The sequence below is a fragment of the Chiloscyllium plagiosum genome, chromosome 33, assembly GCF_004010195.1.
Source record: "Chiloscyllium plagiosum isolate BGI_BamShark_2017 chromosome 33, ASM401019v2, whole genome shotgun sequence".
Classification (NCBI taxonomy): domain Eukaryota; kingdom Metazoa; phylum Chordata; class Chondrichthyes; order Orectolobiformes; family Hemiscylliidae; genus Chiloscyllium; species Chiloscyllium plagiosum.
Window position 1 is genome coordinate 22,248,982 of NC_057742.1, and position 17,469 is coordinate 22,266,450.

A 17,469-nucleotide genomic window follows, 5' to 3' on the forward strand; every position below is an offset into this window, starting at 1 on the left:
ATTCGCTTCCAGCATTTTCTTTCCCCCAGGAAAACGTCGAACACATTCTTCCAAGCCTGAGGGCTTAAAGGCCGCTAGCCCTGACTGGCAATCAGCACATATTATATCTTAATCGATCTCATTTGATAGGACGGATTTATCATTTACTTGGCTAATCAGGGATATACTGTAGCAGACTCTACCTCGTCACTCCGTTTAGAAATACATCCAAAAGGTATGATAGTGGATGTTTAGTAACATATCGGGGAGAGAGGCTAAAACACGGCCCTGGTACAAAAGGTGCTATTCCCCTGCAGTGAACATTGTTACTGAGAACAGAATTAGCACAGATTTTGGATCGGCCTCCGCTGACGTACTGCAGACATTGAAAGGCACACGCATTGCTGATTCGACGTTGGCACCATTTTATTACTTTAAGGAAGGAGGGGGTTAAAACAGCGGAAAACTAAATAACTGTCATCTAGGTGCATATATTGAAGGATTGATCAGGATGAATGGCAATGAAAATCAAGATAAAATATTAATGTCAAAAGTGCAACTGACGGTACATGTTGGGGCGTTGAGAATGTATACTGATCGTTGGTGATAACATCGACTGGCCACAGGGAGTACAAGATGATGTACAGCCGCCGGAATCATTTAACAGACAACACATATACTGCACATTGGAAAGACATGTTATTATCTACAATTATTCCTCATACGACAAGAACTAACTTTATTTTTCTCTCTCTGTTAGGACCTTTTTAATAGGACGTGCCCTTCTATAATAGAAAATAAATCTCCCCCATTACAACTATCTCATCCCAGGATGTATAATTAGTTTAAAGGGGAAAAGATGTCTCAGTTATTAACACATTAAGGTTTCAAAATCAAGAATCACAGACAAATTGCGATTTTTTTTTTGTTCAAACCAAATTTTCCACATTATCAAGGAATTCTTCTGTCAGTTGTGAGAAATACAGAGGCACGATCCTTGGTGACCACACTGAAAACCACAGGTTAATTTTAAAAGTCCAGGTTTTTTTTTTAATCATGAAGACAAGTAACAACATTTCCAGAAATGCACCAGTTCTTGGCGAATCCAAAATGTGGTCATGCAAAAAAAAAGTCACGTTTCCTCCACTTTTTAACATGGCCGCATACATTTTATATATTTATATATTTTAAATTGTATCGAGGTTCCTCTTTATGTTTGACCCCAAAGGAAATTGAAGCGAGAAACTGTGACGGGATGTGCAATGAATGGAATAGTTTGATCAATTACATGCAAACCTTGTGTCTTTCCTTTACACATAATTACAGTTAAATCCACAGTTAAGTCGGCATTGCTTTTTTTTAAAAAAATGCTAACACGCTTCGGTTTCTATAATCCTGAGAAACGTACTATTAAATTGGGTAGCCATATTTATCCAAATTGGTTCGATTGATCGCGTTAACACGGGTTTCACTTAGAATAATGAGACATAATACATATGCACTATTTACAACTAATTAAACAATATATACACACGTAATGTTCCCTCGCTGTCTGCTCTCCAAGAAATCGTTTACCTTCATATTGCTTGCTTTTTAATGTCACAACATAGGCTGTATTTCAAATTTAAAAAAAAACACGTTCATTGTGAACAGCATTGTTTGCTGTTGAGAGACTAGAGGGATGGGCACAGAGTGCATGCACCCTGTTGAAAACCCTTTTGCAAACGGTGGGAACGAGTCAGCCCAGAGTTTTCCGCCTCCAGTTAGTTAACCCTTGAAAGATTTGAACATGGCTGAACTACTGCCCAAAGCAGTTCCACAAATTGGAGATCTCAATGGAAATAGGAGCTTAGAGTGGCCCAGTTCAATTATATACAGTGCATATCAAACGTTTACTGTCTTAAACAATACAGGAAACATTGGAAAGATAGAATATTTCCTCCAGGATCTTGAAAACGGTTATTGTTTGAGGTATTGATTTTTTTCCAGAAATTCAAGGGAATTTCTGATCAACAATCAAAGCCTGCACTGTTGAAATCCATCGCGAATTTCCAAACTTGCTGAACCATTCCGGTTTTGTGATTGTAAATGTGCATTTACCAAATTCACTTCACATTAAACAGATCTCCCAACCCTGAATATTCCCGCCGCATATTCTTCAATTAACCAGGTGTTCGCAGCTCGATCTGACTGAAGCCATATATGGCAAATGACACATTCATGCTTCAAGCTTGAATTACGGTAATTAAATAAAAATACACAAAAAAGAAAGCTGATATGGTACAAGCCCAAAGAAGGGATTGGATTAGTTTATCCGTAAACGCTTTGAAATACAGCCCATGCATTTGCCCAACTAAGAAGGATTTGCATCCTGGAGTAAAAAAAAAGTTTTGTTTTGTCAAAACACTAAAATTGAGTTTAATAGAACAGGTATAAAATCAGATTTTTTTTGTAATTCACAACGTAGATTATAGATGCATCAAACTACTCCAATAGAATTACAAACATTCTACAGCTGTGTATTGCACTCATTAGAGGAGTTTGACTCTATATACTCATTGTATTTCTGGAACAAACCTGTTTAGATACGACTGAAAGCATATAGTCATTGTTATGTCGATTCAGTCGTCTTTTCTCGTCCATAAGACTACTTCAAATCATGTGACACTGTTTTGAGTGTTTTTAAGAAGTTTGTGGGAATGATGCTACTCTGGGTCAATCACATCATCTGGGGTCTTGGCATGGTGTCCTGGTGGGGCGGCGGGTACCATGACCCAAAACTGTTAATGTAGCTGTTCGGTGGCATAGTGGAGCCCTTATTTGGCATGGGAACGTCCCAGACTGGTGGGATATTGGGCGAACATGGAGACAAAGCAGCGGAGGTGGGCAGGTGGTCGCCTTCTTGCACATTGGAACTGTGTTTCATCAATTTCTTGTATTTGGAGCGCTTATTCTGAAACCAGATTTTCACCTGAAATAAAATGAAAAACAAACGCATCACATTTTACCGTACTGCGAAGCTAATGTGCTAACCCTGCGCTTTTGGGCTTTTGCCGAATGCAAGCCAGTCCAATGTTTTATTTAAAATCAATAAAAATATATTGTCTACGTGTTTGTCCATTCACAAGTCATCTAGCCAAAACACCCCCAAAAGGACTCCCATTTAGCTTTTAATATGTTAAGGTTTTTTTTGTAAAAACAAACTAGTTTCACGTTTGTTAATACTTATAAATGATTAATGTGTTATATACACAAGACTATAAGCTACTGCAGCCGTTCCCAATGATCTTGTCAAACCATTGTTGCCCGAACATACAGGCTGCTCTTAAAAAAAGGCCGTGAGTAAATAATTATCTACTCACATTTAGAAGCTCCAAAAGCAATTGAGCGCAATTGAGTACGGTATATGCATATTAAAGATTCAGATGACGTCGATGTGAAAGGTTTCAATGGGAATGTACAAATAAAACACACGCTAACAGACTGCCCAGGCGGTTTTAAACGCAAATCAAGATGAGATGCCACTGTCCACTAAAGAGCAGTTTCTTTAAAAACCATTTAGGAATTTATATAACGTAGCTCAAGTAAAAGTAGGATCAAAAAGCTAGAGATTGACGGTAATAAGTCATAACGTCTGGTAATTTCAATTGCCCTACAGACCATAATAAAGACGAGCATTCACATTTTTTTTCGTAGAATTTGATTATAGATAATAATTTTTCATCTAAAAAAAGTGTTGCTTCCTTAGTAAAGATGTCACGGTTTAACTTGAAGTTAAAGGTATCTTTTTAGAGACAGAGCACCTGTGGCATTTTAGGAATTTGGCTCATGGCAATTTAATTTGCATTGAAAATCCCATGTCCTTGCTTATTACGAGGTTTTCAAGTCTTTTGCCAATGCAAAACGACTTGATGCAGACCCTAGTTCCTCAGGCAAGATTAAAGTGTAAAAAAAAAGCTAAAGGAGACTACTGTCTGTTTTCCCCTTGCTCCAACACTTCAGGGAGAAGAAAGTGACACAAAAAAGTCAACAGATTAATGCAATATCTCTGAACATTTAATCAGCGTTACAAATCCACAAAAATTACAACTTTGGTTACAAATTATTTTATACTAATCTATCAAGCGTCCAATTATTAATTGTTTTAGCCCAAAAAATCGGTGCCTTCATGTAGGCCGTGGGATCTGTAGCTAATCTGCATTTTAAAAAGTATAGATTATTTGAACTTTCATTTTACGTAAACCGGATAAAGACGTTGTTTCTAAGATGTTCCAGTGTAGAACTACCTGGCGATTATATAGCGAGCATTTCTAGTTCAGACACAATCCAAATATCGAAGTGTCGCTCGCTAACACGTTACCTGCCTGCTTTAACTGCTCTACTGCTATTTGGGTAAATTGTCCACAGGACAACAACAACAACAAAAATCGAGCAGAGAACAAGCACCCAGAACAATTGCTCAGAATTTGGAGGGCGTCAGTTTTCTTACGTGTGTGCAAACTATCATTCCTTCAATTGTTCTAAATAAAGGGTTTTGAAAGTCCGCTAAATTTGTTGTAGCAATTTAAGAGCTAAAACAAAAGGCTGTCGCCAAATCCTTATGACATTTTAAAGAAATAATGCAGCAATAATTGAAACAAACACTTAGACAATTGAATCAAATAACATTCGTTTGGCAAGAAGGGACTGTAGCAGTGCAGGTTAATTCTCCGCAAAATCTACATTTTCCGAGGTAAACTGCTTCCCCCCTCACTGAGACATGTATATTTTAACAATGTGGTGTTTGCGAGATTTTGTTCCATACATGTTTGAACTGTCTTTCCAATAATAGTTCTGGATAATTGTTTGTGGCCTGTCCAAACTGGAGAGGGTCGTCAAGCAAAGTACACTTTGACTGTGCGATTTACAGGAACAAACTGAAAACATCTGAAATACTGAAACTGCCGAATGCGGAAATAAATTAGTTTTGCTGCAGTAGGATGAATAACGTGAAGCAGAGGACTCTTTCAGTTTGTTTAGAAATTTCCTTTTACATATATACAGTTTGCTTTTTTTAAAAAAAAATCCAATTAATAGCACCAGAAGAAAATTGGGAGGGGGTTGGTCTATGTGAAGCTGATCACTGTGGAAATTATCGTTGATACTTCAATTATGTATGGATAGCCTGTTGTATTTTTACAAGCCTGAAGGCAGCATGACACAATGGGCTGGTTTATTGAGGGTCTTTAAACAAGTGATGATTTTAGTTGTGTGGAGGAAGCAACGCGTCTTTTGTGAATCCCTGCAGTGTGGATTTATCTAATGCACTGGAATAAATTCGGAGAATTGGAAATGGTTATCTTTTCATCGCAGACGGCCATTTTGGATAGGTGAATGTAGCATTTTTAAAACCTGGGGAAGTGATAGTAAAAAGGAAGGCGCAGCAGTGATGTAGCCGCTGGAGAAGCACTATTCCGCCCTGAACTACCAATCACAAAACAAATGTTTCAAGTTCCTGGAGAATAGTTGTTAACATGCATCCCGTTTTATGAAAGAAAAACCTTTCGCGATAAAGTTGGCGCGTAAACGATGAGCGTTTTATTTTGCAACATCCGTCCCCACACAAAATAAAATCTGTGCCGTTGAAGCGACAGAGGCTTTTTACATAACACAGGATTTTCCAACGCCACACCCTCTAGAAATTAGACAAAAAACAGAATTTCTCTAAAACGGCATCGTGCACATACAGTGCTGTAATTAGATCCCGTGCCGTTTTGTTGAAAGTTGGGGGGGGGGGGGGGGGGGACATGTTTCAGTCCACGCTACATCTTCTTGCATCTCTACCACACACATTGTCATTTAGTGAATCTGAGGTGGGAATTTCTGCACACATTCCAGCGCCCTTATAGCTTTAAATGTGTTCGGATCTCGGGTGAACCGTCCAAGGATTCCCAGCGAGCCTTGTTTATTGCTGTTTCTTTTTTAACATTTAGTTCATCACTCATAATTCTAATTGGACGAATTCCATCCCCTTTACCAACAGAGAGGGGTGAAAATGTTTCTTTACATTTGATCTGTGTTTGACAGACGGGGTTATGTTTGTACACGGATGGCCTGTTTGATTTTCCCCAATAACAAACAAGACAGTGCTTTAAAATAAATCAACAAATAAAAAAGAAAATGGACTTTTTACCCCTACAGAGGGGAGACTTGGTTCTGCCTAGTACCCTACCTGTGTCTGTGTGAGTCCCAGAGAAGCTGCTAATTCTGCTCTCTCTGGTAGTGCCAAATACTGTGTCTGTTGGAAGCGGTGATTCAGGGCTTGTAGTTGCAGACTCGAGTAAATGGTCCTTGGCTTTCTGATTTTTTTCCCTTTGCCGTTCAATCGTATTTCCCCGTTTTCGATTACAGTCGATTTCTCGTGCTCTTGGAGTGAAAGTGGAAAGAATGTAATTTTAGGGAATATCAGTTCTACAACACGATCTGCTCTCCACAACAACAACCACCCGCCTCTCAAAAAAAAGTATATCAAATTTACATGCCGTGAATGGATGATCCCATTAAAGACGGAAGTTTAACAATGCGAGTGATAACCGGAGAGAGAGCGAGAGAGAGAGAAAGAAAGTAATGCTTTGAACCGAAGTTAGGTGCTGGATGCGCTGCAGAAACTCAGTTCTGATGTCTGTGGCTTTCTCCCTCATTCGGAGCTGACTCTACCGCACACACAAAAGCAGCATTTGCGTGCGTTGTCTTCCAAGTCGGGAATATTTGCCCCGACCGCTCAATGTGATAATACACTTCTACAAAAAGCCTGGTCAAAGTGGATCTCTCGGCAAACAATAGATCATTTTAGCTGTAGCGCTGGTCCGTGAATGTGACTATTTGGACAGGGAACAGGAGAGTTGTACACAGCTTCTGATTTCCCAGCATTAGTTCTGTCCACTTGCGATTGTCTATTTAAAGACCGCAATTACTTTTCGTTTAATGAACATAATAAATAATTTCATCAGCGAGGCCTCTCAAATCTCGGCAGCGCACTCTCTCCAAAAAGGCTTTGAGTTGCAGCGTGGCGACAGAAACCACAGGGGAAAGCGATCGGACACACTGCTTTCTTTACTCAGTAAGTTTGAAGTCGGTGGCCGGAGCCCGCGTCCTTACCTGAGTCCTCTAACCTGGTGTGGCCCAAAGTGCTGCTGTTCTGGTAGGGCATGTACGGATTGGGTGCGTGGTTGCTAACTGAGCTCGGGTACGGGTAACCCAGCGATCTGCCGTAGGAAGAGGCGCCGGAATAGGAGCCATCGTGTTGGGAGTGTCCGCTGGAGTGCAGGCCGTGCACCGGGTAGTGTCCATGGGACATGCCAGGGGATGACTGCTGAGCGGGATGACCAAACTCCAGAAAGGCCGACTTGGATGAGTCTGGTGCTAGCAGACCGTCAGCCATCGCGGTCATAGTCATCATTAACGAGGAAGTGCACGGGACTGACTAGGAATTACCAGCGTGCAGGAAATTGACAAGGAATTGACGCGCCACATGAAACTGACCCAGGGGCCGCTCGCCAAAACCAAATCCAGGCGTCTTCCCCCTCGATTTTCCCGAGCAGAGGCGAATTTCCCGCTTGACGGCTGAGTCGAAAAAAAAACAGGGGTTTAAGTTGAGAGAATTCCCCGTGAAATTCAGGAAAACTTCTGGATTTGCATGGCTGCTTCATGCATATGGATCTGATATGCCAACGTATCCAATTGGCTGTCTCCTGCCGTGTGATTGGACGACGGGCGTATTACATCACCTCGCCGGCGGCGATCCTAATTAACTTTAATTAGGACTCGGTTAATGAGAGCGCTCCAGCTTCAGCAACTAGCAGCCCCGTCCGTCCCAGATAACCGACAGTCTCTCTCTCTCACACACACACACACACACAAACATGCGAGGAAATTGTCCTGTGCGCGGCAGCCACTATGTATCCTTTGGGTGGGGAGCTGAGTTTGGGGTGGTGGGTGGGGGAGGGAGGTGAACATAGAGGGGTGGTGTTGGTGGGTGTGGGTGGTGACAGAACCTGATAAACAAACAAACTCCCCAGCCGCCAACAGATGCGTAGCTCAGGAACCGCGACTCGAGGTTGAGTTTGAAACAAAGTGAGCAGGGCGCAGTAAAACAAGGAATGTTTTTTTTGGGGGGGGGAGGTGTGGGTGGTTGGGAAGCAGAGACTGGAGGTGGGAATACAACAGTAGATAGGAAAACCGTGTAGATGCCGCCACGTTCTGAAAGTTTATGTTTCAAATACAACATAACTGCAACCTAACTAGAGAGGCAGGATGCTTTCTTTTTAAAAAATGGATGAAAATGATCTCGAAACAAAGTGTACCGCCGTGATGGCAATGGCATTTATTTGTAGCTGTGGGTTCCTTCGGCCTCTAGTCTATCTGTTCCATCACTTATAAAAAAAACTTCAGGGTAGGAGGAAAAGGAGCAAAGAAGTTGCATTTTTAAAGTGCAATTTAGGACAAATACCTTACATATTGTCCCTTAATTATACCTGGTCTCTTCCGCTATCTGTTAATCAATGCACCGATGTAAATGACATTCTCATGTGATACCCACTTCAACTATAAATATCTTTAGTCCTGTCGCAAAGCGGCGAATTGTCTGGCGCTGTCACTGCCGTCCTTGCAGCCTCGTGTCTCGGCCACACCAGGTATTTGTCCCGTCAGAGTCAAAGCTCGCAATGATCATTTGATTCAATCTTGGTGAATGTAGGTGGGACAAGTTCCCGGAACTTCGTTTTAACAAGTGAAGATCGTTTACTAATTTCTGTACATTGTTCTTGTCCTCTCTCCTCTCTGTCACCGCTACGTTCAGTTCGCTTCTGGCGTATCATTAAATTAACGGGTGATTTGCGGATCACTGCTCGGATGTATTTTTTGGATCAATTTGATTATAACTAGCTGTCAAGGTGACGACGGGTTGGGGTAGGTTTGTATATGTATATATGTGTGTGTGTGTAGAGAGAGACAATTTTCAACGACTTTTGCACAGAGGGTGAACGAATTGTCAAAGAGTTATTGGGGAAAAAAACAAATAAAACTTTTTTTTAGACAGACGTGTCTGTGGGAGATGATGAGAAGGGATGTGACAGTTTCGGCGGACGGCTGAGAAATGCGTGAAAGCGCTACCTGAGCTTCCGCCTCACCTACCGGAGGTTTCAAAGATGCTGGAAAGCATGTGGAGGGCCTGAGCTTTTATTTGTTTGCTCCTTGGAACGGAACACGCGAGAAAGAAATCCGATCTTCCGACGGTCTGGGAACTGTACAAAAAGAAACGTTCAACCGATCTTTAAGAGATCCAAAAAAAGTCCGCTGCTGAATTCCATTTATTTGTCGGCTTTTTTTACAAAAAAAAGTCTGAAAAGAAAACAATGCGACATCGAATTACTGATTCCCAAACTGTTTGGTAAATACAATCGGAGAACCCCCATCCTCTTGAAAATCTAGTATCTACCGACACGTGGCCCATTTAAATAACTGTCATATCTCTTTCCCAACTCAGCATTAAACGTTGGAGATTGGGGTGGAGGTAACCATGATAAAGCTTGAAGCTAAACTTCAAGATTCTAAGTTATTCTTTCCTAATAATTTGAGATTTTTTTAAGTCTTAAGGGCAGATGCAGGCAATGCACCCACAGAGGGCTTCCCGTTACGATTAAAATCCTCGTTTTCCCCTGTTCAAATATCGGCTGGTTTTGCCAAAATCTCAAGCATGTAGCGGTCTGTGGAGGTGAATGTTGACAAGGGGTCTATGAACCGAAACCTTTCCCTGTCGCCTCCCCCACCTCCCCACCCACTCCTCGACCATCTTGTCTTGAAGCGTGTTGCCTTTATATGTATACTTTGTTCCAGTACTGTTTTTAAATGGCTTTTTTTTAAATAAAAGAACTCTGCGGGGTGTAGTCAGTATTTAACTTTTTTTTTGCCTTCTAACGGCCCGTAATTACTGCCGATCTGTGCAGCATGAATAAGCCCTCATTGTAAAACTCCCGGCCCGTTCGCTCCGTTTGCTTTCTCCCGCTGAGCAGATGATTTGCAGCTTTCCAAATGCACCAAGAACGGGCATTCAAAGCCAGGCAGAGAAAAGATTCTCACTCACAAAAGAGAGAAGCGGGCTATTAAATAGTTAATTATATAACAGGTGCAACCAGTCTGCGGAAATTGGGGGTAATTTTCGCGATTTTGCTTGCTTTTATTTTAAAAAAATTAAATATAAGGCTTTTAACTCATCAGTTCGAGGCGAATTGCGAAGACTGGAATATTATTCCAAATTGGAAGCTAATTGATTGGGAAACACGAATTATAAATATACCATCATTTCGGTGTTCTGAGCAAGAGTCATACTAGACTCGAAATGTACCTGCTGAATTTCTCCAGGATTTTCTGCATTTTGTTATAATATCACTAGCGTGAAGACCAGCGACATTTTTAGCTTAAGTACAATAGGATGCGGGGAATTTGCAATGGTGTTGCTCTGTGAATTAAAATGCAGCAAAGACTGTGTGTTGAGAAGAAACTGTTATCTTGCCTAAACAGTACATCGATGTTCTTTGGGGCAAGGCTTGGACTTGTTCGTTTAGAGCCCGTTCATAAATGCATTTGGAGTTAGACACTTTGCTACTTTGTATGTACCACGCGTCACCTTCTAAACCAGTCTACGCAAAGGTTCAGGAGTCTTAGTTAAATGTTAGCACTTAACAAGTGCATTGCGGAGCCTCTGATATTCCTGTTTGAGTTCCCATCTGGAGGTGTGTGATCTGCGGTTGCACATGTTTAATCCGGGGGGGGGGGGGGGGAGGATGTGGAGGGGTGTATTTCCAATTAATGTTGCAATACTCAGCAGGTCTGGTCGCACTCCGTGGAGAGGGAAACCGGGTTCATGTTTAAAGTTTACAACTTGTCTTTGGTACGGTTCACCAGAGATGCCACAGCAAACCTACCCAGCCTTTTCATCATTTTCCCCTGATTTTATTTCAGATTTCCAGCATCCCCAGTATTTTGCCTTTGTGTATGTTGAATCCGGGGTTCAAGTAAGCACTGTTGTGTTGCATTTCAATGGATTGGAAGAATTAGTAATTTAGACTGAACAACCGCCAGCAAATTTTAAACTGATGGAAAAATCGGCGACAGTTATTCTGATAGGGGAATAGAGTTCACTTAGCAAAACAGGCACAGGCAGTTATCTGGAAGGTCTTAACCCAACCCTTACGTTTGTAATTTTCATGCATACAACTTGAGAAATGGTACTCCTCACCTTTTGCCATTCCATCGTGCACAAACCCATGTTATGTTATTCTGCCTTCAAAGAAGTTCGGTGTATTTCACACGTTGCAACATTCCCTAAAACCTGTTTGGTTTACACAAGTTGTGAAAATTCCTATACCTCCGTTGTACCCAGATGCTGTCTGTGATCTACTCGTGTCCTGACGATAAGGAACAAGTTTCCAAATAATGAATAGTGTTGTGTAAACACGTCGTCCTAAGACTGTGGAAGTAAAGGTGTGTATCCATCAGCCATTTTAGGAGCTTTGCGAAAAGTTCATTATTGGAATTTAAAGAAAAACAAATTGTTGAACTCTGTCCAGTTTTGGCAAAACAAAATCTGTTCACTTAAAGAGCTAAAAAAAAACAGATAGCAAAACTCTACTGCTCTAACCCACCTCACAACTACAGTCTGGACGGAGTTCTTGATCATCATGGAGGGACCTTTTCAAATAGGAAGTAATTCCTACCGAACAGTTATGTTCTTTGCATTGAGAATTTATTTGTTTCAGCCAACACTCGAGCTACGGCATTGCAGCTTTTGCCTAAGATTATTAGACTGAATACCCCTCTGCACAGTCTAAAGCACCAAATGCAGAAATAAATATGATAATTAAGCCATTTCCTTACGCGTGCCCTTCAAAAAGCGACATAAGCAACAACTCTCCTGCTCGTTGTGCACGTGTGATGGAATAGAATGATGTTGGGAGTCTAATGTTGAATTGATTCTAAAATCCATTTCTGATACAAAATTAAACTAGCTGCAATTATTAGGCTTAATTTTGAACCATGTAGAATGGTTCCACTTTATTTTTGGCTTTCTTGTCGTTTTAAATACAAAACCCGTGTTCAGGTAAAAGCAAACGAATATTATGGAAACAATTGATTCTATCCAAATTAAACATACATTGGGGGTGTTTATATATAAAAACAGACATTTTCTTTGTTTAGTTGTTGGACAATATCTACATCTAGCAGAAGAAAGGCATAATTTTGGCGACTAACTACGAGCTTATTAAGATATAAATAAAACAGAATTCCAGGTCCCCTTAAAAAGAAGTCCAGTCCCTGAATACTGTAACTTGAAGAACGCAACAAAGTTTGAAACGAGAATTGAATGGCGGAAAGTGTTCACGGGGCCTGTAAACTCAGTGATAATAAAATAAGTATATTCCAGAAAGGTCAGCTTTTACTTTAAGAGCTGTTCTGGCAGAAGTCAGGGTGAGAGTTTTTTTTGAAAAGGCAAACCAATAGGAAAAGTTAATATCGCTGGACTTGGTAACAATTGCTGCAAGTGCCTCTCACGAATAAGACTCGCTAATGGCAAGTCAGTAGCACACCCTAACTTGGAGATACATGTACAATCGCTCGCAAACTTGGTTTGAAAGCAGCGTTGTGGGGACGATTAAGTCACACTTGCTGATCTACGCCGACTGCTTTTAACCAAGTTATCAAGTTGGCATTTCAATCTAACTTTAACACACATCTGCGTTATAGTGAAGAACATGTAATCAAGTCGGATAACACAGATGCTTTCAGCAAGGAATGAGACCAGAACAAATACATGGAATAACATTCAAGAATTCCCCACATACATGCTTTTCCAAAACAAATGCAAATTCACATTACAGCATGAAAGCAAAAGATAAAGGCAATGTTTTCTTACTAGAAGTTAAAACACATTCCACTTGTATTTACTTGTGTATTTGCCTTTTAAAAAAAAGAATAAATACTTAGGCTTGCAAAGCATAAGTTTTAAACGCAAATCGTGCAGGGCAAAACGTAAATCATTTGGTGACAATTCAAAGTGGTTGTCATAACACGGTGAAGCACCGAGAAAAGGAAAGGTACCCTCTTTTAAGAGCTATAATTATGGATAAAGCAAGAACAAAGGCGAGCCCTGGAGCCATGCATTGGAGGTTGAGGCTTCAATGTGCAGTAATAGAAGGAGAGAAGCTTTAATAACTAGACATGGGAACGTCAGAGCAGACATCCAGGCGTCTCAACACCCCCACTGCACGACTTCGAAACGAATTAATACGTTTTAAAAACAAGACCAACAAGCATGGTGTGAGATGGGCATAAATAATAAATGCCCCATTCAGATCCACTGAAGAAAACTGGACATTGTTATTGGACAAGAGCGGGTTCTCAAAATTCACAAAACCAGATACTGCTCTTTAATCAAGATAAATATGGTTTCTATTGCCAGAGTCAAGTTAAAGTGGGCAACCTTGGCTTAAGGAAAATTACTGAGTTTAACTATAATGACACAGGGGGAAAATGCAGAGCAGCCGCTTTCTTCTAACTGTAAACGTTTCTTCCGTGTTTGGCTTTGTAGCAGTGCACTCCTTAGGCAGTGTACGTTTGAGCTGTGTTGCCTACAAAGAACACAACACGAACTAACACGAAAACAGGACTTTACGGATGCCCATCTACCTCGACAAAGTTACGCGTTTGCCGCAAATAATTAAGTTGTCTCAAAACTAAATCTTGGTTAAAGATTGTCGCTTTTAGTTGCTTGCACTTTATCGATAATACTTTACAACTAAATGAGCTTACCATTTAAATCTATCAAATGGGAATGATAACGTGGGTCAATTGCACACATGGACAAAACTCACCAACTGCTCATTGTAAAATGCAGACTTTAATTTTTGTAAACCTAAAACCGCAAACATCCGTTAGAATGAGTTCCCACGGCGTTTTTTAAAAGCTCTGGACGTATGCATTGCCAAATCTAATAACTGGACACTGGGCTTCTAAGACACGGTGGGCAGACTGTTTAAAATGAACGAATGCTGCGCACACAGATTTATCTAAAATGTCGATTTTCTACAGTTGAAGGAGGAATGGGAGACTGACTTGTGCAGGTGACCGGCCCAGTCACTTGACTGGCCAGCTAAAAGACAAAGTAGAAGCCAAAGGCTTAAACTGGTTTGGGTGGCAATGTTTGTTCATCACAGAATCACATCCGAAACCATTGGGGACTTTTCTCTCGAGTATAGCGGAAAACACAAATTGGAATTTGACAAATAGAATCCAATTATTCGAATCATTAGCCTAGTCTTCGCTTGTAAACGAAACAACAAATTTAATTAGAGTTCTTATTGGTGATTTGGGACGGTGAATTGCTGTCAGTTTTCAATTGGCATCACTTAGTTCAGCGGAGTTTTAACACCAGCAGAATAGAAACTGTCCCGGTCTGACGATTCCACACAACCACCGATTGGTGAACTTGCAAGTCGCTGGTTTTTGGGGGGAGTGCAGGGAGGAGGGGAATTGGCGGATTGGGAAGTGGGGAGGGGGGGGGGGAGGGGGAGTGGGTGGTGGAGAAGTGGGATTGGGAGACATGTGGATCCGGGTGCACTTTTCAAATTAATTCCCTCCCAATTCTCCATCTCTGATGCTTCGAATTTCGCCAGTGTTTCTCAGCTACAATTAACATTTTCTGATGGGCACAAAAATGACTATAATCGCGACTGGATCGGTTTGAGCTCTTTCTCAGCAGTAAACAGAGAGCAGCTGCACTTCCAATGATTAAAACATTTACGAAGCTCTTCAAAATTCAATTGGCATAACGCTCCCCATCTTGTGAGACAGGTTTGGCCTGCGCTGGTTCGCAATTCATTAAAAAAATGCGCCGAGATGGATGCACAGATAATCGCTTTGTTACATCTCCGCACAGAACCTATGTACAGAGTCACAACTAAGCTGTTTAACATCAGATTGCGTTACTGTCTCATCACTTGAGTTTTCTGTTGGTAATTTCGTCACACCAAATTTTAAAACCTTAATTTGTGTTTTTAATTACACCAAACACGAGCCGTACACCAAAAGACCACAAACATTGCTGTTCAGCAAATCATATTATTATTTAATGTTTAATTTTCTACTTCAAATAACGGAGCGCTCACAATGGTTTTGTTAACCTTAACGTATTATTAACATTAATGTATTGTTCACCTCCTAATCAGCACTTTTGATCTGCAGTTTACAAATAACAGCCCATAAGCAAACATATAATCAAATTCGCGTTCCAATTCGTGCAAAAGGATCTAAACACAACAGAGCGTCCTCTGCTAAATGAGCGCGCTCTCGCGCCTCTTCGCAAATAAAAATGAACATGTTTGCGTTCCGCTGCTGACTTTGGAAAGTCAGTGCTCTGTCTATTCCACTTGTGGTACTGGAGAGTGGCCAACTATCACATAACCACGAGATGTGTTTAAGCTTGCAGGTTTGGAAAGAATTTGCAGCAAGCTAAGTGAGGACAGGAAGGGCAGTAATCCTGCGGTTGTTCATTCACCACCATTTCCACCCCCACTCCAATCCCTGGTTTCAGAACCACTCCGCTCCCGCCATTTATCGCTTGAGGAGGTGAAATGACCCAGTCGCCTTGACAGCTGCATAAGTGGCCGAGAAGATCGGCGATTCAAACCGAATTCGCGGGAGAAAGGCCCGGGTACACTCACTGCTGTGACCAATGTGAATTAATTCATATGCCATGACCAACAAGTAGTCGATCCTAATTAATGCTGGAGTCAGCTCTTGCGTGCTCTGCAATTAAATGTTAACTTTTCAACATATTGCTCTTGATACCTTTCATACACTCATCCTCTCCTCCAATATAATTCTGTTCATAAATTGGATGGGGTGTATCATTAAGTAAGTGGAAGTGCCATTAATATAAGGGGCAGATCAGAACACTGTATAGGTTGTGCTTTCTTACTACTGAATGGCGTTCAGCCTCTCTCTCATTGTTTAAGGTCCCAATCATTTTCCGTCTTTGTTGGTCTTCAATGATTTTAGAAACCTTTCTTTTTTTCAAAAAAGCATAATTAAATCTCACGTACACTTGTGACAATCGCTGACTGGTCGTTAGTGTACGGGATTGGTGCCACTTCCATCATCTGTAATCTCAACATGAGGTAAAAATGGCTTAAATGGGTTAGTTACAGTTGGTGATCACAGATAAGTCTTCGCTGGTTCAATTATTTATTGTAAAATGCTCCGTCAGTTCGATGGCCTAACTATGTCTATGTCGATCCCGCTGCAGACGGATTATAACCAGTGTAACTGGTGATTTATTTTTGGAAATGGGCACGTAATGTGATCAATAAACATTTAAAAAATGTGGTTCTTTGATGAATTACGTACAGTGCAAATGGGAACATGAATATAGGAAAGCAATCAAGTTCACCAAAATCTTGTGCATAACAGAATCGGCCAAAATAATAAAAAAACTTTGATCAGTATAATAAAGCACAAAAAAGCTATCTAGACTCGAACGCGCAATTAGAGGTCAAGTTGGGCCCTCCTTTCAATGTTTTTGCACCTCTCGGTGACTCTGGAAAGAAAGGGGGAGCAGATTAATTGTGCCAATTCGGAAAGAAATATTTTCGCACACGTCTGTTCTGGTCCGCAGTTCAGTCGATATAATAAGGGGGAGCCTATTTAAGTCAAGGTCCCTGCCACAGACAAACAAGCAAAACCAGCACGAAATGTACATTCACTGTGTTAACGTTGGATGATTGATGAGTATCCCTCCTCGGCCGGGCTGCTTATTTTTGTAGGATCAAGTGTAGCACTTGCACCTCCCAAAATAATGGAACACATCGGTCCATTTTCATTTTGTAACCTACACACAACTAAACACAATATTTCAACTTCAGATTCCCGCCTCCGAATAATTGCCTGGTGAGTTTACTCCACCTGCCTGGTTTCATGTTCTTTACTTGTTGGCATCTTGTTTTTACATAACTGACCACCCTGTCCCGTATTTATTTCGCATGTCATTTATTACTCTTAGGAGAGAAAACATGCGGCGCTACGATCCCGAAATTAGTAGCTGGTCAGTGGTAAATCAGAACCAGCAATTGGGTTTTTGTTCGTTCATTTTCTGCTCTCAGTGATTGGACAGAGATTTGACTGACCTTAGATTTGTGACCAATTCTTGATAGATTATTACCAACTATATTATTCTGCATTTGGGAAGAGAGTCTTCTACATTTAGGGAGATTATCGAATAATGCAAACTTGCCCACAGAACTGCGCATAACAGAAAATCAGTGGGGCATGATAGATGTTACAATTACATACAATGAATAACACAGGTTCCACTAATCTATGAAGACTCTCCTGGAAGATCCCAAAAATAAAAAAAAATGGCCCATTTCATATATTTGGTTCCTCTGAGCAGTTTCTATT

General features: G+C 40.9%; 1 protein-coding gene and 1 long non-coding RNA gene across 2 annotated transcripts in view; one reads left to right on the forward strand and one right to left on the reverse strand.

Annotated features, from left to right (window-relative positions):
* LOC122539940 overlaps window positions 1-17,469 on the forward strand; it is a 31,869-nt gene that overhangs the window by 2,153 nt on the left and 12,247 nt on the right. The gene's annotated exons all lie outside the window — the stretch shown is intronic.
* On the reverse strand, window positions 1,003-7,668 carry dlx4a (distal-less homeobox 4a). The gene is made up of 3 exons (XM_043675138.1): window positions 7,117-7,668; window positions 6,191-6,384; window positions 1,003-2,950 (listed from the first exon to the last, which is right to left on the reverse strand). The coding sequence occupies exons 1-3, from the start codon at window positions 7,415-7,417 to the stop codon at window positions 2,699-2,701; spliced, it is 747 nt and encodes a 248-aa protein (XP_043531073.1). The 5' UTR covers window positions 7,418-7,668; the 3' UTR covers window positions 1,003-2,698.

Coding starts and splice junctions, on each gene's coding strand:
- dlx4a (XM_043675138.1), bottom strand. CDS start 7,417: ATGATGACTATGACCGCGATGGCTGACGGTCTGCTAGCACCAGACTCA. Junction 6,385..7,116: donor CACCAGGTTAGAGGACTCAG/GTAAGGACGCGG, acceptor TTTCACTCCAAG/AGCACGAGAAATCGACTGTA. Junction 2,951..6,190: donor TGGGACTCACACAGACACAG/GTAGGGTACTAG, acceptor ATTTTATTTCAG/GTGAAAATCTGGTTTCAGAA.